The 24,082-nt window shown below is 39.0% G+C and overlaps 1 protein-coding gene across 5 annotated transcripts in view; it reads left to right on the top strand.

The window, feature by feature from the left end:
* The window catches only part of FLNB (filamin B), a 98,337-nt gene that overhangs the window by 10,676 nt on the left and 63,579 nt on the right, over positions 1–24,082 (top strand). For all 5 annotated transcript variants that reach the window (XR_014491492.1, XM_083354950.1, XM_083354949.1 and 2 more), the window contains exons 2-5: positions 19,808–20,056; positions 21,220–21,317; positions 22,141–22,288; positions 23,573–23,691. Coding sequence is in view for 4 of the 5 variants with exons in the window: in XM_083354950.1 (XP_083211076.1) it covers positions 19,808–20,056; positions 21,220–21,317; positions 22,141–22,288; positions 23,573–23,691 (614 nt within the window). In the remaining variant the exon portion in view is untranslated. The remainder of the gene's footprint in view (positions 1–19,807; positions 20,057–21,219; positions 21,318–22,140; positions 22,289–23,572; positions 23,692–24,082) is intronic.

Below are 24,082 nucleotides of genomic sequence, written 5' to 3'. Positions count from 1 at the left end.
AAAGTCTAACAGTGTAGATGAACTGTGTTCAGAGATAAAACATTTCATGTACAATTTGTACTGCATCTGTCACTGTAAAATTGGTCTACACAGTATTGTATTTGGACTGCTGTAGGGTGTATTTATGTACATGAGCTGGTTTCCATGTAACCTGCTTACTAGGCATGTTGAATTGTGCATTGGCACAAAGTGTCTGAAGGCCATGGTGGCACAGTGGTTAGAATGCAGTATTGCAGGTTATTTCGGCTGACTGCTAGGGATTTGATCCTCACTGGCTCAGGGGTGACTTAGCCTTCCCTCCTTCCAAGGTCAGTAAATTGAGGGCCCAGATTGTTGGAGGCAATAGGCTGACTCCGTAAAACCATTTAGAGTAGGGGTCCCCAACCCCCGGACCGTGGACCAGTGCTGGTCCACAGCATGCCAGCACAAACAAGCAAAGCCCTATCTGAAGGATGCAGGCAGCACACAAAATCACACACCCTCCGGTCCATGGAAAAACCTCTCTCCACAGAACCAGTCCCTGGTGCCCAAAAGGTTGGAGACCTCTGGCTTAGAGGGGGATGTGTAGTATTGTGAAGCGGTATATAAGTCTAAGTGCTAATTGCTATACTAATTTGGATGTTGATATAAGGGGGAGGAGAGGTGAGCCCATGGCTTGGTTTTCATTGCTGATAACTTTGTTGAGATTTATGTAGACAAAATTTAACTGATTGGTTTGTAAGGAGAATTTTTTTTTTAGCAAAACATGGCCTTCTGCAAAGATAGAGACCACCCAGAAAGAAAGAGAGAGTTGTATGTATGTTTCAGGCTCAATTTATACTGTGCTTTAGGAATACTTCAAAGGAATGAGCAAACGGTAACCTCCATGATCAAGCAAGTTAGCTGGGCCTCATGCCAACATTCTTATCTGTTCGAAACTAGTGCCGTAAGCCTGGCCATTGCAGGTACTCTACTGAATAATCTCATATATTGGTGTGAGGAAACTTGCAAGAAGGCTAGACATATTGCCTTGAGCCCCTGGAGGAAAAGCAGGATTTATATCTAAAATATAGATTGCTATTTTCAGCACTGTAGCTCTCTTTATTGCTTCTTAGTATGAAGAGACTACTCTGACATAATTCAAAATACTCTTGGAGTGTTAATGTAGATCCAAGCCTTGGAATCCCCCTGTAGCTTCTTAGTCAGCTGAAGTGGTATGATATACATGGGAAAGAGGGATTCAAAATTCAGTGTTGTTTCAACTCTGAATCCATTTAATTCTGATGCTGTATCTTCAGGTTTTAGATGGTTACACTATCCTTCAAAGACAGCCAGTGACCGCTAAGAAATAGTTTAATTGTCACAGGCGAAGTTTTATTTGACAGAATATTGGCTTTTGTGAATTATGCTTTGGAATTCAGTTTCTAAAGCATCTTTTTTATACTACTACATATAAAAAGTAAACGAATAACCCTTGCTCGTCAGTTATGTGTCAAGGCTGCCAGCTGTTAAGGGAAACATCTGGATTTCCTCTAGCAGTAGGTGATAAGGCAGTTGAAAAACAGGATGGTTGCAAAAAAACAGGATAATATGCAAAATATCAAGGCCTGTATTGTAGTATTGGTTTGATAAGGTTGGAGAAATACTATAATTAAAACTGCTGCTGCTTTTGCCTTAACAATGTTGATTATCTAATCTTTTTTGAAGGAGGTATCAAGACTCCTTTTTTCTTTAATCTATGGCTTATGTGTGGTAAAATATGAGTAATAAAAGTGAGCTATCATTTGTGATTTTGTTTACCTGATTTAAAATTATTTTGGGATATTATATCTTCAAAGTTTCTAGCATAATCATGAATAAGATGTTTTAAAATAACTTAATTTGAGGAAGTATCTCATGGCACCACATTTTAAAAGGTGTAACACACTGTAAACTGTAAACTGTTTCCCATGAATTTAGGATGTTCAGGGTTATTTTTTCAAAATGCTTTTCTTTGGCGCTGATAAAATCTGGCTGAACTGTGCATTCTTACATGAATGGGATTTCCTTTTGCCAGTTTTGTTCATGTTGTGACTGTGGATAGTTTCAGATGGAAAAAGTGAATCAAAGTATACATTGCAGTCAAGGATTTCCCCAAACAGTAATCAGTTTTGATTACTTCCAAAGTGTTGGTTTTGGCTTTGAAACCTATCCATTCTCCTTCAGTGCTTGGCGTGTGCTGCACAGAAGATACTTGACTAAACTATATCCGAATAGCTTTACTTATCTGTGCACGCTTCTGTTGGTGGCAGCTGCCTAGATGTATCTTGATCCATACACAGCTAAGGAAACATACTTGTTAATACTGAAGATGTTATGACCTGAAAGCTTCCTAGACCTTTTTATTAACATATGATTCCTAGTGCTGGGTGAATCAAGATCGGTTATTCTAAATGAGTGTCTGAAGAGTTTTGAAATAGCAGTAGGCAGATATCCTGATGGCTTCTAATTGAAATAAAAAACACTATATTTCTGAATCAGAGGGAGGATGTTGAGCATAAACCACTAAGGAAGGTGGAGTATGGGAAGCACAACCATTTTTAAATCCCCTTCAACATAGTCAGGATATCCTTCTCCTGTTCTCATTATCTTAAGTTTCTTTATATACATCCAGGAATAGCATAAGGCATTTTAACTTCCTCAGCAACTGGTGCTCGTCTTAATCATAGAACCTTCAGATAATAGGGTTGGGAGAGATCTTAGAAGTCTTTTATTCCAATCTGCCACTCAATGCAGAATTTACTGGATCCTCCTATGTTTTCTTCTGTAGCAAAAGCTTTTCAGGAATTTGAAGGCTGCTATCGCATCATCCTATCGCCATCACATTAATTGCCTTTAAAAAAAATAAGCTAAATATACCTATATCCTTGTAGTGTTGTTCTTTGGGCATGGTTTCCAAATTCTAACTCTCCTCTGAATTTCTGTGCAGTGTTTCTCTCCATTTCTGGCAACAGTGTTTTAAACAGTGTTTTGTCCTGCAGTGTCAGCTGCATAGAATCTTTCTTACCCCTTGTGATCATTTCTGATGCTAGGTGCTACAGCAGTGAGACTTGAATTAAATCTAGCACAGAAGGGGCTGGTCTCTGAAGATTCTTCTTCTTTTTTATTTTATTAAACAAACTTTATTATTTAAAATTTTGGACAAGGTGTTAACGGTCTGACATTCCTTCTTGTCTTACACCATTTTTGTGTTTTATATACATATATGCACTTTATGTACATGTCATTTACATACAGTGATAGAATATTCAATCTTATCAACCACCTTATTCTAGTAATGTGTGAAATCAACATCCTGTGTGTTTCTGTTGTGACCTTCCTTTCTGTTCCCACCACAAATAAAACTTATTCCAAATTTTGTAGTAATCTGACTGATCCTTATTTTTAATTTCCAGAGTTAACTTGTCCATTTCTGCGCACTCCCAAATTTTATTTATCACTTCCCTCTCGTCTGGTATTTCACTGTTTTTCCATTTCTGGGCGAATGTCATCCTTGCTGCTGTGATGATGTGTATCATTATATATAACTCTTCTTTAGTATGCTTCTCTGTTGTTATGCCTGGTAGGCATAACAGGAAAAATTCTGGTCTATGATCTACACTCCGTCCTGATATTTCTTCTAACCATATCCGAATCCTTTGCCAATACTTTTGCATCTTATTACAGAACCACCAAACATGAAAATAAGTACCTAATTCTTCGGAACACTTCCAACAGCTAGGGGATATTATCTTGTACATTTTGGCTAATCGTGCTGGGGGGAGATGCCACCGGTAAAACATTTTATATAAATTTTCTTTATAAGCTGAGGCCAGCATTATCTTTTTATTTCTATCCCAGAGAGTTTGCCAAATATCAAAATCTATGCCATGTCCCAAATTTTTAGCCCATATCAGCATTGGTTCTTTAATTTGTTCCTCAAACATTTTATATCCCAATAGCAAACTATACAATTTCCTTATTTTTTTCTCATCTGGCCCCAATAAAATTTTATCCAATGCAGTTTCTTGAATATTTATCCCCCACTCTTTCTTATCTTTCCCATATTGTGTTTGTATCTGTAAGTAAGCCCACCATTCCAATTTTATCCCTTGTTGTTCTAGTTCCTGTCTAGATTTCAATTCTCCCACTTCATTCGTAATATCCTTGTATGTAATACTGTTTTCCAAATTAAACAAATTTGGGTAAACTATCGCTTCAAGGGTGGACAACCAGACTGGTACTTTAATGTAATTTTGTTTTCTAATTTTATTCCAAATTTTAACTAACGCTTGTCTAATCTGATGGTTTTGAAAATGTTAATATAGCCCTCGTTTCTCATTCCATAGGAATGCGTTCCAGCCTAATTGCAGTTCATTGCCTTCTAGAGTTAATAGTCTTTTGTTCTTTAAAATTATCCATTCTCTAATCCAGGTTAATGCCGCTGCATGGTAATATGTTTCCCAGTCTGGTAGTCCAAAACCTCCATTTTCTTTAACATCCTGAAGATGTTTCATTTTAATCCTCGTTTTTTTCCCTTGCCATATGTAATTTAATGTCAATTTGTTCAGGTTCCCAAAAAATTTTTGATCAAATTGTATAGGAATATTTTGGAAGAGGAATAGGATTTTAGGTAATACATTCATTTTTACGACAGCGATTCTCCCTAACAATGAAAGGCTCAAGTTTCCCCATCTTTCCAGGTCTTCTTTTATTTGTTTCACTATTTCATCATAATTGTCTTCTTTGATTGAGGTGCATCTGGCTGTAATAGTAATTCCTAGATATTTTATCTTCTTAACTATTTGTATATCCATAATCTTAGCCAAGTTTTCTTTCTGTTTATTCGTCATATTTTTAACAATCATTTTAGTTTTATCCTTGTTTATTTTCAGCCCAGCGGCTTCTCCATATTTATCTAATTTTTCCAACAGTTTCGGTCCTGATTGTTGTGGATCCTCCATAATAAAGACCAAATCGTCCGCAAATGCTTGAAGTTTAAAAATTTCTTTTTAAATTTCTAATCCTTTTATATGCAGTTTATTTCTAATTATCCTCGTTAGAACCTCTAGCGTCAGTATAAATAGTAATGGGGATAAGGGACATCCTTATCGTGTTCCTTTTTGTATTTGAAATTTCCTGGTTGTTTCCCCATTTATTAATATTTTAGCTTCCTGATTAGTATGTATTGCCCTTATTATATTTATAAATTTTTCACCCATATCCATATACCTAAGTTGTTGATATATAAATGGCCACTTAACATTGTCAAAGGCCTTCTGGGCATCTAGGAATAATAATGCCATTTGTTATGTGATGACAAAGGGAGAATATACTATCAAGAAGAGGAGAAAAAAATTATAGCCCAGGAATTTTATGAGAAATTATATAAGGAAAATAGCCAGGAAAATGAGGAGAAAGCGAAGGAATGTTTCAAAAAAGCAACACTACCAAAAGTTACAGAGGAAATTAAAAATAAGTTGAATGAAGAAATTAGGACATCAGAAGTGATAATGGCCATTAATAAAAATAATAATAATAAAGCATCGGGTCCTGACGGCCTCTTGATAAAGAACAACAAAATATTTTAGGACAACCTTTATTGGATGTGTTTAATGCAGTCCTGGATGAAGCAAAAACCCCGAAGTCATGGTCAGAGGCGAATATTGTTTCGATTCCAAAAGATAACACAGACCATACATCAATTCAGAACTATAGACCAATATCTTTACTTAATTCTGACGATATTTATAACAATTATAGCTGAGCGATTAAAGAGGTTTTTAAATGATTTTATACATGTGGACCAGAATGGATTTCTAGCCAAAAGACAAACTAAGCACAACATTAGGATAATATTGGACACGCTAGAATATTATGAAATACATTCTGAAGATTCTTTATGAGCATTGTTCAACTGCCTCTTTGCATAAGATCAGCCTTCTGGTTTGTTTTTAATCAGACTGTCATCTGAAATTTGAATCATCATCTTTTGGCAAGGACTAAAAGTTACTATCCCACATTTTAATAAAAATAACAGGAACTAATGTGCTCTTACACTAAAAAATTCACTTAAATAGCCGTTGAAGAAAGGGAATGGAATTTAAATATTACATTGTGCCTGAATCAAACAAGTTGTAATGAGTTCCAGTTCAGGAAATGCCAAGTAGGTATTTTCTACTTTTCTTCTTTGGGTGAGGGATGGGAGAAACAGCAGTTGAAAATTTGCTACATAAACACAAAAGGTAATGCGCCCAACCAGTTTAACTAGAAAAAATATTTTTGCTGATCTTCATTTTCTGTTTCTGGCATAGAGGTAAGATTTCTGCATGTAAGCTATGCAGATCAATAGGTATCTGTCCAAATCTGTTTTGACATAAGAAAAATGATAAAGCATTTTTTCTGGACAAATGAGAAGGCAGCAGCTGGTTTTAAGCCGATTTTGGTGCTTTAAGATTGTCCATAGACTCTGAGCCAAACAGCTTTTAAATATAACTTTGGGCTGCAGTCAAGGTTTGTTGTTTCAAATAGATGAAATTGAGCGTATGATACCGGAGGTGCTCCTTCCAACTTTGCTTTGAGGCAGCAACTGTTCTTGTCCTGTTGGAAAGTCTTTACTCATACTAAAACATTTGCTTGCAATAGTTTCAAGTTTCAAGTTTTATTTAATTTGTATACCGCCCTTCTCCTTGGTAGGGACTCAGGGCGGTTCACAGGGCATATATAAAAAAGACAATACAAAAATTAAAAAAGTTTAAACCCATGCCCAGTTAAAAACAGTAATACAAATCTAAAACAACAAATTAAAACCCATAATCCCCCGTCAGGCCAGACCAGCTATTTCAAATAGGTGGGTCTTCAGGCCACGACGGAAAGTTCGGAGGTCTGATGCCGTCCGGAGCTCCACCGGCAGTTGGTTCCATAATGCCGGAGCGCCCACAGAGAAGGCCCTCCCCCTGGAGGCCACCAGTCGGCATTCCCTGACTGGCGGCACCCTGAGGAGGCCCTCTCTGTGGGAACGCACAGGGCGGAGGGGAGTTGATGCCGGCAGCAGGTGGTCCCCGAGGTAACCCGGACCCATGCCATGTAAGGACTTAAAGATCATAACCAAAACCTTGAACCTCACCCGAAAGACAACTGGTAACCAATGCAGCTCGCGGAGCAAAGGTGTAACATGGGAGTACCGGGAAACTCCCAAGACAACTCTCGCGGCCGCATTCTGTACCAGTTGGAGCCTCCGAGTGGTCTTCAAGGGAAGCCCCATGTAGAGAGCATTACAGTAGTCAAGGCGAGAGGTCACGAGCGCATGAGTGACCGCACACAGGGCATCCCGGTTCAGATAGGGCCGCAACTGGCGCACCAGGCGAACCTGGGCGAAAGCCCCCCTAGTCACGGCCACTATATGATCTTCCAGGGTAAGCCGTGAATCTAGGAGGACTCCCAAGTTGCGAGCCCTATCCACGGGGGGGTAAGAGCTCACCCCCCATAGAAAGAGATGGAACATTTTGAATGTCCCGGGATGCCGGAATGTACAGCCACTCAGTCTTGTCAGGGTTGAGTTGAAGTCTGTTCCTCCCCATCCAGACCCGAACCGCCTCCAGGCAACGGGACATCACAGCGAGGGCATCACTGGGGTGGTTTGGGGTCGAAAAGAAAAGTTGGGTATCATCGGCATATTGATGATACCCAACTCCAAAACCACGAATGATCTCACCCAGCGGTTTCATGTAGATGTTGAACAGGAGAGGCGAGACAACCGACCCCTGAGGAACTCCACAAACGAGAGACCTAGGGGCCGATCTCTGCCCCCCTGCCAACACCGACTGCGAGCGTCCCAGGAGATAGGAGGAGAACCACTGAAGAACTGTGCCTCCCACTCCCAATCCCCTGAGACGCCGCAGCAAGATACCATGGTCGATGGTATCGAAAGCCGCCGAGAGGTCTAATAGGACTAGGACAGAGGAATATCCCCTATCCCGAGCCCTCCAGAGATCATTCACCAGAGCAACCAATGCCGTCTCCGTGCTGTACCCGGGCCTGAAACCCGATTGGTAGGGGTCCAGGTAATCCGCTTCATCCAGGACCAGAGGGAGCTGATGCGCCACCACACTCTCGACAACCTTCGCAAGAAAGCGAAGGTTGGAGACTGGACGAAAGTTGTTCAATACAGCTGGGTCCAAGGCAGGCTTCTTGAGGAGAGGTCTCACTACCGCCTCCTTCAAGACGGTGGGGAAATAACCCTCACTCAAAGAAGCAGATATAACCGCCTGGAGCCAGCCTCGTGTCCTCTCCCTAGCTGCATAAACCAGCCAGGAAGGGCACGGGTCCAACAAACATGTGGAGGAGCTCAGCCTCCCCATAATCCTGTCCACTTCATCAGGGGTCACAGAATCAAACTCTTCCCAGGTAACATTGACAAGACCGCCCGTGTCCTGACCGCCTGACTCTGCCCAGCTGGAGTCCAAACCGGTCCGAATCCGAGCGATTTTATCCGACAGATGTTGACTAAATTCCTCGGCACGACCCTGCAAGGGATCCTCCCTCACCTCCTGATTAAGAAGTGAGCGAGTCACCCTAAACAAGGCGGCCGGGTGATTATCTGTGGACGCGATGAGGGTGGAGAAGTAATTACACCTCGCCACCCTCATCGCTGCGAGATAAGACCTAATATAGGTTCTTAACCGCAACCGGTCGGGTTCGGATCGGCTAGACCTCCAGCGGCTCTCTAGGCCCCGTTTCCGACGCTTCATCTCCCGGAGCTCCGCGGAAAACCATGGAGCTCGCTGGGATCTGCGCCGGGTCAGGGGCCGCAAGGGTACAACCCGGTCAAGTGCCTCAGTGGCTGCCCTTTCCCAGGCTTCCACTAAGGCATCCGCCGAGCTGTGAGCAGTGGAGGCAGGTGGGGACCCCAGCGCCACTTGGAATCTATCAGGATCCATTAAGCGTTTGGGGCGGTACCATCTAATTGGCTCCGTGCCCCCACGGCGGGGGGTGGCAAAACGGAAGACCAGCCGCAGGAGATGATGATCGGTATAGATGGATAGGCATGGGATCATAGTTTATGTCATTGCAAAGAATATAGGCTGCAAAGCCCACAGCTTCAGCATTCTCTGCTTACCGTAGTTTGCCTTGTTCTGCTACTTCTTGTGAAATATCAGACTGAAAGACTGCTTTCTATAGAAGACAGTATTTGGCTAGTAAGAGCTGTTTAGTGGAAACAAACAAAAGCTGCTCATATAAACTTAAGGATGGGTTTTATTTTTTCTAGCATTTTCTTATGGAAGTTTAGATTGGATAGTCCTTCCATATTGTAAAAAGGACAATTAGGAAGACCCCCTCTTGAGGTTTCATCTTTGGACTGTAAAATTGGGGAAAAGCTCTGTTCTACAGTCTATATATTTCACTACGTTCTACTTACTGGAACACTAAAAAGTAGTTTCATGATTTCCAGCTGAATTCCACGGCAGGCTGAAAATGTGCTTCATTTTTTTTAGAAGTTATTTAAATTTAGAGGCTGCCCGACTCAAAATGACCCTGACCGCCTTGCAATTAAAATAGGAAAAGAACCATGGACAGATACAGGAACAGAGATTGACACCCATGGCAGCCCCAGGCTAGGTAGAACAGCCAGGTCCTCAGGGACTTTTGGAATGTCATCAAGGTGGGAGCTGACCTGATCTCAGGTGGGATGGTCTTCCAGAGGGCAGGTGCTACAAGAGGGAGGACAAAGCATCTTGGTGTGCTTCAAGATCTTAGATTGAAGTTTGGAGTTAAAATAATTGCATAAATCAAAAGAAACAGTGGAGCTGTTTGGGTTGGACTTGTTTGAAAAGAAGCTCAGAACCCTAAAGCATCTTTTCTTTTAATTTTTATAGTCACTCACCTTTGTTTTCCCAGTTCTCTGAGCTGAACATTTTGCACGAACAGTGGATGCAGCAACCTTTTAAAAAGGTGGTGATTTGCGTAGTGGATGCCTGTGGCATCTTGCCCAAAGTCCCCTCAAATCTGGTGGGAATTAAAGATCCCTAAGCACTTAAGGTGGCCTGATTTGAAATGAATAGCAATTTTGAGCAAGAGGCTACATATCTGCATGTATAGGCAAGAATAGTTGCCAAGAAAATCTTACTGGAATACATACTTGCATCAATTTTCAGATGCTTCTGAAGACATCATTTCAGTCAAGGCTGAAATAAAGCAAAATGATCTCATCTCCAGCTTTTTTTTTTCTTCCCTTCACATACATGAGGACGAAGAGATGACCTCACTTATAAGCAATTCGCTTTGTGAAGTATAAGAGAGGGCCTGCACTCCTGGGAGTTAATTGTCAGTATAATGATTTTGTCAGTTATGTCATTTATCCAAAAACGTTTTGAAGCAAACTTTGAAGCAAAAATTCTGTAGGATGACTATAGCAAAATTTTGAAACATTTTTAGGGGCTGACTACTCCCAGATCTAAATAACCTTGCTAAGTATCTGCCTCAGTCGGTTGGTGCAAATATGCAGCCCTGTCTTTGCCGGTGACAGGGCATCATTTCTATTGCTCCTGCTGAGATCTGCCACAAGTTCTTTGTGGATCTTGTGGCAGAGGTTGGCAGTTCCTCTAAGAGAATGATGAGTTTGGGCAAAATAATTTATGGCCACAGGCCTATTTTTATGCTGTTCCATTAAGACTCTGTGCCAAACGTAGATTCCCAGTTACGTTTCAGATCAAGGCTGAAAATTAAAAGCTCCCAGTACTGTAAAACCTCAATTTAGTGTGCCTCCGGAGGATACAACAGATACTTTAATTCAGTTTTCACTCCCAAGTAATGGACAAAGTCCATTGTTTCTTGAAGCATTTTGAACAATTGATGTAGTTAAACAAATGACATGAGTTGACACAAATGACATATTTCACTTCAGTTGTGTAAACTCATATTTAACAGGATAACTTTAACAAACACCACTTCTTCCCAAATACTTCAATAAATTCAGGGTTTTCTGTTACTATTTGTTGTTGTTGTTGAGTCGCTAAGTTATTCTGAGTTAGCAAATAGGTTGGTTTTGGGTAAAATTCTCAAATACTGAAATTTGTCATTCATTGCTTTATATAAACAAACTCTTTATCATTCAGGCTGCAGCATGTTTCCACGTCAGAGACAAAGTGCTTCCATGGCTAAAACATCTTAAAAGAAATTATAAGAATTATCAAAATATAAACAGCTGATTTCCGTTAAATTTTAGAATTACTAACACTTTTTCCAAAAGCTAGAATAGTAATAAAATAGATGTAGTTTAAAGTCACAATAATATCCCTTTTAGGAATTAAAGTGTAAAAACTTTATCCATAAATTTACAAATAACCCTGACAATTATAAACTCTTGTCAGTTTGAACTTCTGCGGTATATTTGAGCAGCCAAATGTTCTCTGTTTTGCAAAATAGCTGTAAATATACTGCACCCATGATGAGGCAACTGACATGTCTCCTTGCATTACTTGACCACAATATCTATCTCCACCTCCTCTTAAAAGACAAATTTTATCGTGCAGTGTCATGTCTCTACTAGCTTGATAACTTGAAAGTCTAATTTATTACAACCTTAGATTTTATGAAGCTGGCTTTGTTCCAGAAAAGCAGCTTTTCCTATGTTCAGAACTTGTTTAAGATTTCAATTGTTAAGTGCAGGGTGGGCTGTCATAAGGTTGCCCTACTCTGTTATAAGATACCTTTAGATTGCTGGCTGAAAGGTCAACTGAATCTTTCCAGAAGGTTCTGTACATTGGTAGTTTTTCTGTTCTGTAGAATTTTGTTTGTTCTTATTTTAGCTAACTCATACAGGTAGTCCTCAAATAACATCCACAACATTTTACAACCTTTCTTGCCATAATTGTTAAGTGAATAACTGTAGTTGTTAAGTTAGTAAGAGTTCTTAAGTGAATCTGGCTTCCCCATTGACTTTGTTTGTCAGAAGGTCACAGAAGGTGATCACATGACCCCGGGACACTGCAGCCATCATAAATACATGCCAGTTGCCAAGCATCTGAATTTTGATCATGTGACCATGGGAATGCTACAATGGTCGTAAGTGTGAAAAATGGTCATAAATCACTTTTTTTGTTGTAATTTCGAACAGTCACTAAACTAATAGTTGTAAATCACGGAGTACCTGTATGGAATCATTTGGAAAGTTCCCTCCATGTAAGGATCCACCTCAGCTAACCACCCAAGAAAGCAGAACTCTTGAAACAGGTATAGTCTCAAAAGGAAACTTTTATTAGGGGTTAGTGACAGTAGGAAAGTCAAGGTCAGATCTGGGGAAAATCCCACTTAAATGGCATAGTTAAGCTAGCGATCTTCCTCCTCCCACCAAAGTCATAGTGTCCATTCGAAATCCAGCCAATCCACAGTTGTCACGATGTTTGGGTAACTGGCACAGTTGATGTGGCATCTCAAGGTCTTCTCCAGTTTCGTTTCTCAGTAACTGTCTCCCTGATAAGGGAGACACATTCTTTTCTCAAGTGGAGAGAGGCAGAGAGAAAAAATAGAAAGCAAAAGTTATCCCAAGTGAAAGCAAATCTCCCCCCCCCCCCCGCAGAATGGCAGGCCCGAAACGAGAGCACATATGCCGGGGAAGCAATAAGGGTTGGGGGACCTGACACTCCAATTGTTACACATGGACACAAGGGTTGCTATTTCTAAACTCTTACGAGTCCTGGAATGTCATAGTAAAGTTTTGAGTTATGGTGCTCATTCCTCTTCTGTTGTTATGTCATAACCATGAAGGGTTTGTTCTTAATTAAATGCATTAATTAATGGTTTGTTTGAATTGAGTCGTTTCAAGCATAGCTGATGAAGCTGAATTAGTGTTTATTAGGCTTAGTCAAAGTGATTGAAAAACAAATACAATTGGTTCCAGATGCTTCCTTTTTATTCCATTTGGTATAAGCTAAATATATGCATAATGGTTCATTTTTGTAATGTTATACCGTGGCTTGAAATGACATCACATAAGGTGGTTTCAGAGTCTTTCATCTTTGTAGATAGAATAAATCATTTTCACTGGAAGTATTCCTTTTATTTTACAGAATACCTCTGATTGCAAGGATATCCTTTGGTCCTCTGTATGTGTTGCAAGGTAACTTATTAGCAGCAACAAAACGGACAGCTTATTGCTTGTTTGGGATGAGAATGGAAATTAGCCTATGATAATTGTGGTTATGTGACTTGGACATTATAAATGACTATAAATGCAAGCTTGGTTGATAAGCTCTCCAAATATGATCATACGACCGGGGATGACATGGCCATCAGAACTCAGGAACTGGGTTGTAAGTTTCTCTGGGGAGGTCTAGCATAACTTTGAATGGATGCTAAGCTACCAGTTGTTAAGGGAAGACTACTATACCTATTTTTGAAATATGAACAGTTTTTACTTGATGTCTATGAATGGTCTTGGTTGATGTTTTCTTCAATTCCATTCTTCATTTTTTTTTCACAAAAATTACAGCACCCCTGCTTCACATTGATTTAATGGTTTATTTTCTCTATGGAGGATAACGATTTTAACAGAATATTTTTTGTGGAAGTGGATATACACTGTGCTTGTAACAAAAACTTCTCTGTCCCTTAAAACATACAGTAATTTCTATTCAGTTTCTGAAATGATTACTAACCTTGAAAAAGCAACACAATGAAAAACATGGGTTGATGCTGATCATTTCAAGGATGAAGCATGTGTTCCACAACTGCAGATATGTAATTACCAGCTGTAATGGGAGAAGGCAACACTTCAAACCTAAGGAATGTCAGTGATGAAAGAGGAGAAGGTTATACTCCTGGGTTTGAGTTTGTCCAGCTCCCTTGCATTCACTTCTTGGCAAAACCAGCAGCATCCTTCATTGGGGATTTTACAAGTACTTTTGAATGAACTGTAGTAATAGGCAGCTTGTAGCACCCTGATCTCCTCTTTCTGTCCCACTGGTCAAACTAAAAATGCTACATAATACACAGTACCCCGCAGCTTTTACAGGACTCCCTTGTGATTACAGGAAGATACTGTGCTAATTTAGCTTGAAGAAGGTAACAAGTGGAGAGGACAGTCTGTTTCCTGAACCCTTGAAATCTCTCAGAGGAGATTACTCAAAAAGAAAGCCTATTTAATCCCTGAGCAAATCCCGTACATGTTACAACATTGGCAAATGATTAAAAGTTTGAAGGCTGTATTGGAAGGTGGAAGATCCTATGAGTTCCCAGGTGCTGCTACCTGTAACATCCATTAGCTATATGAACTTCTCCAGACAGTCACCAGCCTGTTTTTTGTTTTTGTTTTAAGGACTGGCAGGTCTGCTTACTTTATTCTTCCATTGGTGATGCTCTTCTAGCACTTGCTTGCTCATGTCAGTAAAAAACACAGCCCTTCTCTGTGTTGCAGTTGCTAAGGGAACTGACTATGGCAATTTATCATGTTTCCGCTGATTGTCTGCAAATTCCTTGTATTGAAGCAGAACAAAGTTTTAAAAAAGCATCAAGTCTTTTGCTCATTGTTAGAGTCTATGGGTCCCAATTCACACTACGGTGATTAAGCAGGGACATGAGCTTTATCTCCAATGGTGTAACAATTGGAATGTGAGTTTATCTTACATTTCAGGGACTTTTGAAAGCAGATTGCATTCTGGTAATAATGATATATTAATTCTCTCTCTCTCTCTCTCTCTCTCTCTCTCTCTCTCTCTCTCACACACACACACACACACACACACACACACACACCAAAGTCCCACACAATATCTTTAAAAGAGTTATTTGAATTGCAACTTGAATAATCTTTCTGCAAGGGACTTTTTCCTTAGTAAATATTTAACGTTAGTCTGTAGGATGCAATTTTCAAAGGTAAAAATATCTACTATGCATTTGCTGAGTCTCGATATTGATTCATCAGTTGGAGCTCATAATGCTTTGCAATTCATGGTTTAAAGACTACAACTCACGGTTGTACACATGGTTGAGAATACAATTCAGTGAGACGACAACTCATGGTTAGGAGTTGGACAAAATATCGTTACTATCAAAAGTGTCATTTTTCCAAAGTTTGGAGAAAGCTTGGAAATAAAATGTAAGCTTTAGGCTGGTGCTTTGCAGTATGTACAATTTATTTAAAAAAGTAAACAGAAGGGCAGGGAAGTGGGTGAGGTGACGTTCAGTGGGCACATGAATGCTGTGTTTGGAATCCTGAAATTAAATCATTCTATCTCATCCTCTTCTCTTACACATCACTGCTGACTCCTGATGACCACAGAGAGAAGTTTGTACAGTTTTCTTGGCAATCTTTTCAGAAGTAGTCTCTTGATTTCTGAAAGTTTTACTGCCTCTGCTTTGACTAAAGAAGTCTATTATAAGGTTTAACAATATTTGATTGTAATTTTTACAATTCTTATACAACTGTAATACTGCGATTTTTTACTGTATAATTTAAATTTAAGGAGATGAAAATAGATCACTTACTATGTATTATTTTATTGGTTTCTGTAAAAAAAACTTCAATTGTTTAAGAAAATCTTCAGGAGGTCTGAGCAAATCATACACTGGGCTTCTCATAGATTGAAGTGTCCAGAATAGTTTGGCACAGCATTTCTTCTTTTTGGCTATGTTTCCTAATGTGATATAAATTCTTACACTTTGCAACAGCTCAGTAAATTATAGAATTCTAGCAGAGTCACAGCATTGTGCAAGTTCAGTTTGTGGGTGGAAATTGTCACAGTCCTTATACTTTAAAAGTACATTTTGGCTGTTGAGCAATTGCTGTTGTAATCTGGCATGTTTAAGGCTTTACAATACTGTTTTAAAATACAAGATGAAGCTACAAGGGGAATTTCATCTCTTGGAGACCAGTGTCTGCTCTGTAAGCATACTTTCGCATCTACTATTAAATATTGCAATATACTGTGTTTTCCTGGAAATAACCCCCCCCCCCCAAAAAGACCTACCCTGATTCGTGGAGGTGGGTCTAATATAAGCCCTACTCCAAAATTAAGCCCTAATTAGGAACTCACCCACTCCCTCCCACCTGGCTGCCGCAGTGGGGCAAGAGGTCGCACAGCCTCCTGTTGCGAGCAACCAAAGCAGAAGTGGGCCAGCAGCCATGTGAGTTCCTGCTGGATGGGGTTGTTGGTGCTGCTGCGGCGAGGCGAGACAGATGTCACGAAAAATATAAGACACCGCCCGAAAGTAAGACCTAATGCCTCTTTTGGAGGCAAAAATAATATAAGACCAGGTCTTACTTTCGGGGAAACACGGTAGTTAAACATTGTTTCTCAGGCCTTAGGTTAACTTAATAACTTAGTTTAGTTGCCTAAGTAATTTAAGATTACAATCAACAGTGACAGTGTCTGAGTGCAAATTGCACTCTGACTAGGCAAGAAATCAAAGCCATTAACGTTAAAATTATTGCCTGCAATGGAAGGAGTTTTATTATTGAACACTTAGCTGCAATCCGCTTGCATTGTAAGATTTTGCTCTTAACCTTACCTGGCGAATAAAACCTACAGGTGGCAGCATCTGGATCACTTCAGCTGGACAGGGGAAGGCTTACTAGGTCAGGTTTAGTAAGATTGTGCAGCATATTTGATTTGAAAGGACAAAAAAAGGGCTTTAACCTGTGCATGGACACACACCTGGTGGCAGCTTTTGAAACCAAACACATCTTGCATTTCAAATTAAGACAAAGAAACTTTGCTGTTTGGTGTTGCATGAATCCCAGGTGTTGCATATCCTAATATCTGTGGGCTTCTTTTCTATAATTTCTGCACAGTGCTTGTTCATTGCAAGTTGCTTCATAAGATATTGAATTATTAGAGCTGTGGAATGCTTTGGATTTAATTTAGAAATGTTTCAGGTAGCTGCAAATGCAGCTCCAGTTTATGACTCATTAAAGCAGTTGTGTCTTTTCTGGGATCATGCAGAAATTGCAGCTGCATAATTCTGGAAACATATATAGTTGACTTAGTGAAACAAAGTCAGATGGTGCAGTTTGTACTCCTGTGCATTCTGAAGAACTTCTTCCAAATCAAATCTGAAATATTGCTTAAATCCTATTAACTTATAGTAACCTGATTTAAATTTTGCATTCAGTTGTTGTTACAGCATTTTAAGAGTATATACTCTCTAACAACAATAAATGGGTCACACACACAAGATTTATTGTGGGTTAGCTGACTTTCCAAATCCAACTGGCCACCAAAATATCATTTAGGAACACAATATATTTGCTTTCAGTTTTATTAACACTGAAACAACCTATACAGATGTGGTAATGGGCACTGGAGACACATTTTGATATAGTGGTTAAGGGATCAGGCTAGAAACCAGGAGACTATGAGTACTACTCCCATCTTGGTCATAAAGCCAACTGTGTAATCTTGGGCCAGTCATGTTCTCTCAGCCCTAGGAAGAAGGCAACGGCAAACCATTTCTGAAAAACTGACAAGAAAACTAGGGATTTGTCTAGGCAGTCTTTGAGAATCATACTAGGCCAGCCAGAATTGTCAAGTCAGCACCCTTGCAATTTAAATTATTAATAATATAATTCACTCATTCTAGATTTTTCCTACTCCCCACATATCTGTTATTTAGAACCAAAGAACAATAGACAGCATCATGCATAAGCTTAGCATTTGAAAGATCCCAGATTCAAACCTTGCATTTCCAGGCCTAGAAAGGCCTAGAAATGGATTTTTTTCAGAGCTAGTGGTAGTTAATATAGATAAATATTACCTATCTAATCTAAACGGTATACATCTTCCATAGTGCATAATTAACCTCAGGAATTCATTTGCGCAAAGCATGGTGATGGCTGCTAGTTTGGATGGCTGTAAAGGGGAGTTGTATAATTAATGAGGAAGAGGTCTTACCAAAGGTTTTGAAGAATCAGTTACCTCTGGGCTGAAGTAGTCTCTACAAGGACCCACAGTGACTACAAGCATCCCAAAGGCAATTACTTGGACACAATGAGAAACCAAATGCGAAGTGGCCTTGGGTCTTGGCTTAGAGTTTTATTTGGGTATGATATCACTGTGTTCTTAAACAATTGGTTAAGAAAATTTTGCTAGTAGTTTTAAGCAAGTGGAATTCTTTTGCTCAAACTTTAGGCATTGTGCCATTTTAAGCATTTATTCCATAACATTTTGTACAACCCCCCCCCCCGCCCCCCGAAATCTAATTAAATTTCAAAACCTTGGGTTAAAACTCAAATGTGAGATAACTGCTTTGGAATGAACTGAAAAACAAATGGTTCAAACCTTTGTGTGATAAATTGTGTTTAATCCTTAGATGTAGTGATTTCTAATCTTCATTGTTCCTATACAGCACAAGACTCATTCTTGTCAGCCAAGGTCCACTATTTAAACCAAAACAGAACTGTAATCTGACAGAAGAGCAATTGCCTAGTGTTACTAGCCAGCTAGACAACCCTCTTGAAATCTCTATTCCAGCTCTTCACTCTCATCTCTTTGGCTTGCAATCTGCTTCCTGCTCAGTTAAATATTAAGCCAGAGCTTCTAGGAAGATAGGTGAAACATTAAGCCTCAGGAACAATTCATTCTTCAGGAAGAGTGATAGTAAATATTTCCTTTCTTTATGTATATCTATCAAAAGCATAAGCTTATATTCCTGCCCACTGTCACTACCACGACAGTCCATTGAAGCTATACAAACATTCTTTTCTTTCTGAGAAAAGGTATTACACTAAAGATGATAAATTTGATGTTGTTTGAATTGTGAACGGAGTTCAGACTGAGTAGGCTTTAGATTCATAGAATCTACTTAGTGTTTCACTATGGCCCTGATATCTGTCAAATAGGATCAAGGTGCAGATTTTGCAGATCACTTAGAAATTGTCAGTAGGTCATCAGTATACTTTCTGCTGAGATGATAATATGCTTAAACTTCGTAAGTACCTTCATTGCCTGCCTGGGGCTAAATTGAATCAAAGTTAGGAATTTCCAACTGTTCTTAGTTAGTGGGCCCATTTAGTTTATTGAGATATTGCAGGGCATGCCATGGTGGGCATGGCCAGTCATAAAATATCTTCCTATTGAAATTGCTCTTCATCCCTTTCTCTTTCTTCATAATGCTCTCTATTAGCTTAAGTATGTCTTGTTTTGGCAGGCAGCCAAAAAAAGCATTGGGCTGAAAACTATACTTTTTTTTTTTGTATGAAAGCCTCTGTGTCATATTTATTTTTGGAAATAAAGGTTATGGTTGAGACTGCTGTTTGGCTTTGCAGTGTGTAGTTAAATAATCAGCAATATGGGTATGGAGGTTTGACAGATGCCAAGAAAGGAATCTGTGGTCATGTTGATGTCCACATGAGTGCATTGGGAATCCAAGCTCCTGACTGTGATTCATTATAAGCAGACTAAATATCTTCTTTCACATAAAGAAAAGATCCCTGGGCTAAGAACATCTCACTTAAGGACAATCACTAAATACAAACCGGCTGCCTATTACTAAAAATGGTGGATGGCATTCGCCTTCCCTGAGCTGACAAACCACTGAACCTGTTTGTGCTTTCACAAACCACTGAAGCTGTGTGTTTTTAATATGTAGCCTATTTTCAGCGGCATGGTGCAGCTTCAGCGGTTCTTCAGGTTGAGGAAAGACAACGTTGTCTGCCATTTTTAATAATAGGCAACTTCTTTATAAGTACGAATTCCGACTTACCTATAAATTCAAGTTAAATACAGAATTAGGAATTCAACTTGTTCTTAACCTGAGTACTGCCTGTATAAATGTGGCACTTAATAGAACGGCAACTCTCTTTTTCTCTTTTCAGACAGTAAAGCTATTGTTGATGGAAACTTGAAACTAATCCTAGGGTTAGTATGGACCCTTATCCTCCATTATTCAATCTCTATGCCAGTGTGGGAAGATGAAGGAGATGATGATGCCAAGAAACAAACGCCTAAACAGAGACTCTTGGGATGGATTCAGAACAAAATCCCATATCTCCCAATAACAAACTTCAACCAAAATTGGCAAGATGGCAAAGCACTAGGCGCCTTGGTTGATAGCTGTGCTCCAGGTAAGCCTCCTGTGGTTTGTCTTTTTACATCGCATTTAGCAATAACTGAGAGCTTTCGACATAAATAACTGTTTTGTAACCTGCACTTGCACTCAGCATTTTGTAGACTGCGAGCTGTGGGAGACATTGGGTAGTGCTATGTGAACAGAACTGTTTTGTACAGTATTGGTGTTTGATGTCACAGAATTACTTTTTTTAAAAAGAGACAGCTTTAGAGTGTACACTACTGTTTTAGTTTTTCTGTTATAAAATATTGGGGAACCATGCTGTTAACATTTGACTGCTGGGTTCTTTGTGAACCACTCAAAAAAGCTTGAGAGTTGTGTATTTATTTATTTGTTTCCCTTTATTATTTTTACAAATAATTCCAGGCGGCAAACATATTAAATGTACTTTCCTCCTATTTTCTCCACAAAAACAACCCTATGAAATGGGTTGGGCTGAGAGAGAGTAACTGGCCCAGAGTCACCTAGCTGACTTTCATGGCTAAGGCTATCATGGAATGAGATTTCAGAGCATGTCTTTTAACCACGGTAGAAATTGTATTCCTTTCTAAGAAAAGCTTTGAGCTTGATAAGAGCCACAGCAATTAGAGGCTGTACTGGTTGCCATCAACATCAGTATTTCTTGCAAACCCCGCAACTTTGGAATCTTTAGACTTGTTACGTGCAGGTGGATTGGGTGGGTTTTGGGCTTTGCTTTGCACTGATAGCTTTGGCTGCCAATCTCCACTTTCTAATTTTGTGCCATTCAAAGCCTTGGTGGAGCAGTGGGCTAATGCCTCCTTAAGTAACACCAGCTGCCTGCAATTAGTGCAGGTTCTCATCCCACCAGGCTCAAGGTTGACTCGGCCTTCCATCCTTCCGAGGTAGGTAAAATGAGGACCCAGATTGTTGGGGGCAATTAAGCTGACTTTGTAATAATGCCGCTGGGGGGTGCCCCGAAAGCCTTAATAAGCAGGCATATACATAGAATGAAGGCTATTGCTAAGCACATTGATTTGTGCTTAAATTGCAAGCCGCCCTGAGTCTTCGGAGAAGGGCGGGATATAAATGGGATTAAAATAAAAAATAAAATAAAATAAATAAAAAATATTTTTCTTTGGCTAAGTGTTCATGCTTTTTTAATGACAGATTTAACTTTTCCCTAATTCCTATCTTCAGGTCTCTGCCCAGACTGGGAAAGCTGGGATCCTAAGAAGCCTGTAAATAATGCTCGTGAAGCTATGCAGCAAGCAGATGATTGGTTAGGTGTCCCTCAGGTATGAAAAAGGGAGAGGCTTCACTATATATCTAAGGAGTAGCCTATAAACTAAACAGCCACATTTGATTGACGTTTAGGAACAACATTATTCACTTGTCAGAATATGGAATGTGACTAATCCTCTAATGTCTTTATGCAAGTAATGTACTTCTTGCATGAAATAGAAGTGGCTACTTTATGAAAGCTTCTTTAGAATATATTTGAATTTGAAGGACTCATTTTTCAATAATTTTTTTTAACAAAGAGTACCAATTCCATTTTTAACTGAAAATTCATTTTGGCTCTGTCAGAAATTCAGATTGATTCTATTCACAAAAGGATTCATTTACATCAGAGCTTATAAGTGTACAGTAATCAATCTGAATGCCTACAGAGCTGCTTAGTTGTCTTTCTATTGTAAAAATAGGGGAAAAAATGTGGCTGGAAATGTTTGCACTGTGATCCAACATGTAAATAGCACCTGGATGGGATGTTGCTAAAGTAGAATAAAGACTTTGTATGTTTTTATGTACATTTCAGATCATGCCATTTATAATTGGCTTTCTCTGGGGGTGATGAGATATCTAAACATGTTAATATATAGGCGTATATTATTAAAAATATATGGTAAAACTGATAAAACTTCCTCAATTTTGAATAGCAGTAATAGCATCATTTTAATAGGTAGATTACAACTTGATGTACATTTTTGAAAAGGCGATTTGCCCTTATTAATGCATTTAGTTAACTGTAGTTCCAAACCTAAGCAAATAGTTAAGAAGCAGGAATGTTGGCAAGGAAGTTGAAGGCCCACTTAACACTGTCCTTTAATGGTTTTTTAGGTCATCACTCCTGAAGAAATCATACATCCTAATGTGGATGAGCATTCTGTAATGACCTATTTGTCACAGTTCCCCAAAGCAAAGCTGAAACCAGGTGCTCCTTTAAAACCTAAACTTAATCCAAAGAAGGCAAGAGCATATGGCAGAGGTAAGGTCCTATGTAATCTGGCTTTGGTTCCTGGACTAGAGTTAATGTATTGGTTTTATTTTTGGAGCCCTGTTTTGTTTTGTTTGAATTTGTCTGTGTGGTTTTAGGTTTCATATGTTTTTATAGGTTTTTATTTGTTTGTTACACTGTGCGTTCTATTGGAATTGGGCAGCTATAATAAATTTAAATCATAAATAGGCAACACTTAGCATATTTATAACTCTGATGGAAAAGCTAGTTGATTCTTACTATGTAACCAAACATCTATATTTCACTGTGTTTATTTGGTGCACTGCTAACATTCAGAAATGTGGAAATTGTCCAAAAGGCACTCCTACGTTGATATGAATTCCCCAATCCTGTGAGAAACCAGTTCAGCAAGGCTATTATTTTTTGTATCTGTAATGTTTCTTTACATGACATTCTTGAGTAGATTACTGTTGATGTCCCTAGACTTAAGCCTTTGTATTCCATCACTGTCAGGTAGATGTAACTAGCTTGAAAAAGTAGATGAAAACATGGAGACGGTTAAGTCATAGATATTATTAGCAGCAAGATCACGTAACCCAAGGATTTTTTTTTAAAAGGTACACACATAGGGTTTTGGAAAAAGGTATAAGTTGGTTTTATTGTATATTATAAGCTGTTTTTATTAGTAGTAAGCTTGCAGGACTTTTTCAAATCTAGGGGAGCACCTGGACTGATTCAGCTTTACATTAACTCATCTTTTGGTGGTTTGATTGGAGGATCATTTGACTCCTCTAAACAATGGAAAGAATAGTGGACAAAGGTCTCCCTGGAGAAAAACAAGATTTCTTGAGGATAGAATAATCCAAGATAATGGAAACGTGCCTGTGTTTTAAGGAACAAAGCTATCAGAATATGTAGGTGTTAGGACCATGTCCACTTCAATTTATATGTAGGCAGTTTTCAGCAGCTATTCTTGTGCTAGTTATGCTCTAATTTTTGTATTTTATGGATACTGAAGTGTATCCTGTAGGAGAAGATTGTATAAATACTTGTTTTTAGAAATCTCATAGACACATGAGGGAGAAGAAAACATTGAAACAATGGGAATTACTGGGTCAGGAGTATTGGAGCATTGCAAAGCTAGGTTTATGGGATTGCTGGCCACTATTTTGGATGACTTAAGCAAATCCATAAACTTATCTGCCAATGGTGATTTGTCATGATAGCTTAATTCAGTGTTAACTCTGAGAGCATATCAAGATTTAGTAAATGAATACTTTTACACATGAGCGTGGCTTTTTTATATGTTTACAGGAATTGAACCTCATGGAAATATGGTCAGACAACCTGCCAACTTCACTGTTGATACTATCAGTGCTGGTCAAGGTGAAGTAATGGTTTTCATAGAAGATCCAGAAGGAAACAGAGAAGAGGTGTGCATATTGAGGAATGTTGAGTAGAATAAACAATTACTTTGGGTTATTCTCTCGTAATTGGAAAATGATATTCTTGCATGATAGTAATTAGAATGAATTTCATGGGACTATTGTGTGACTAATATAGTACATGTATAAGAACTGGGATTTACTCCTTGGTATCTCCAGTTCAGGTACTAAGCTCTTTATTCAATTTTTATCTCAGTTGTCTGAATTCTTAGACAAGCTACACAGTTAGAATACAGTATATCAAAAATAGAGGAAAATGCAAAAATGAATGTGAAAATTAACAATTAAAATAATGGAAAAAAATGTGTTTGGTTGTTCTAAAGGCAGAGAAACTGGAGGCCAAATAGATCTTCCAGAGACATTCTCTGAGGGATGCAGG

Source organism: Vipera ursinii, assembly GCF_947247035.1.
Source record: "Vipera ursinii genome assembly, chromosome: 2".
Taxonomy (NCBI): Eukaryota; Metazoa; Chordata; class Lepidosauria; order Squamata; family Viperidae; genus Vipera; species Vipera ursinii.
The sequence above is the reverse complement of the archived record's forward strand: the minus strand, read 5'-3'. Positions and strand labels throughout refer to the sequence as shown.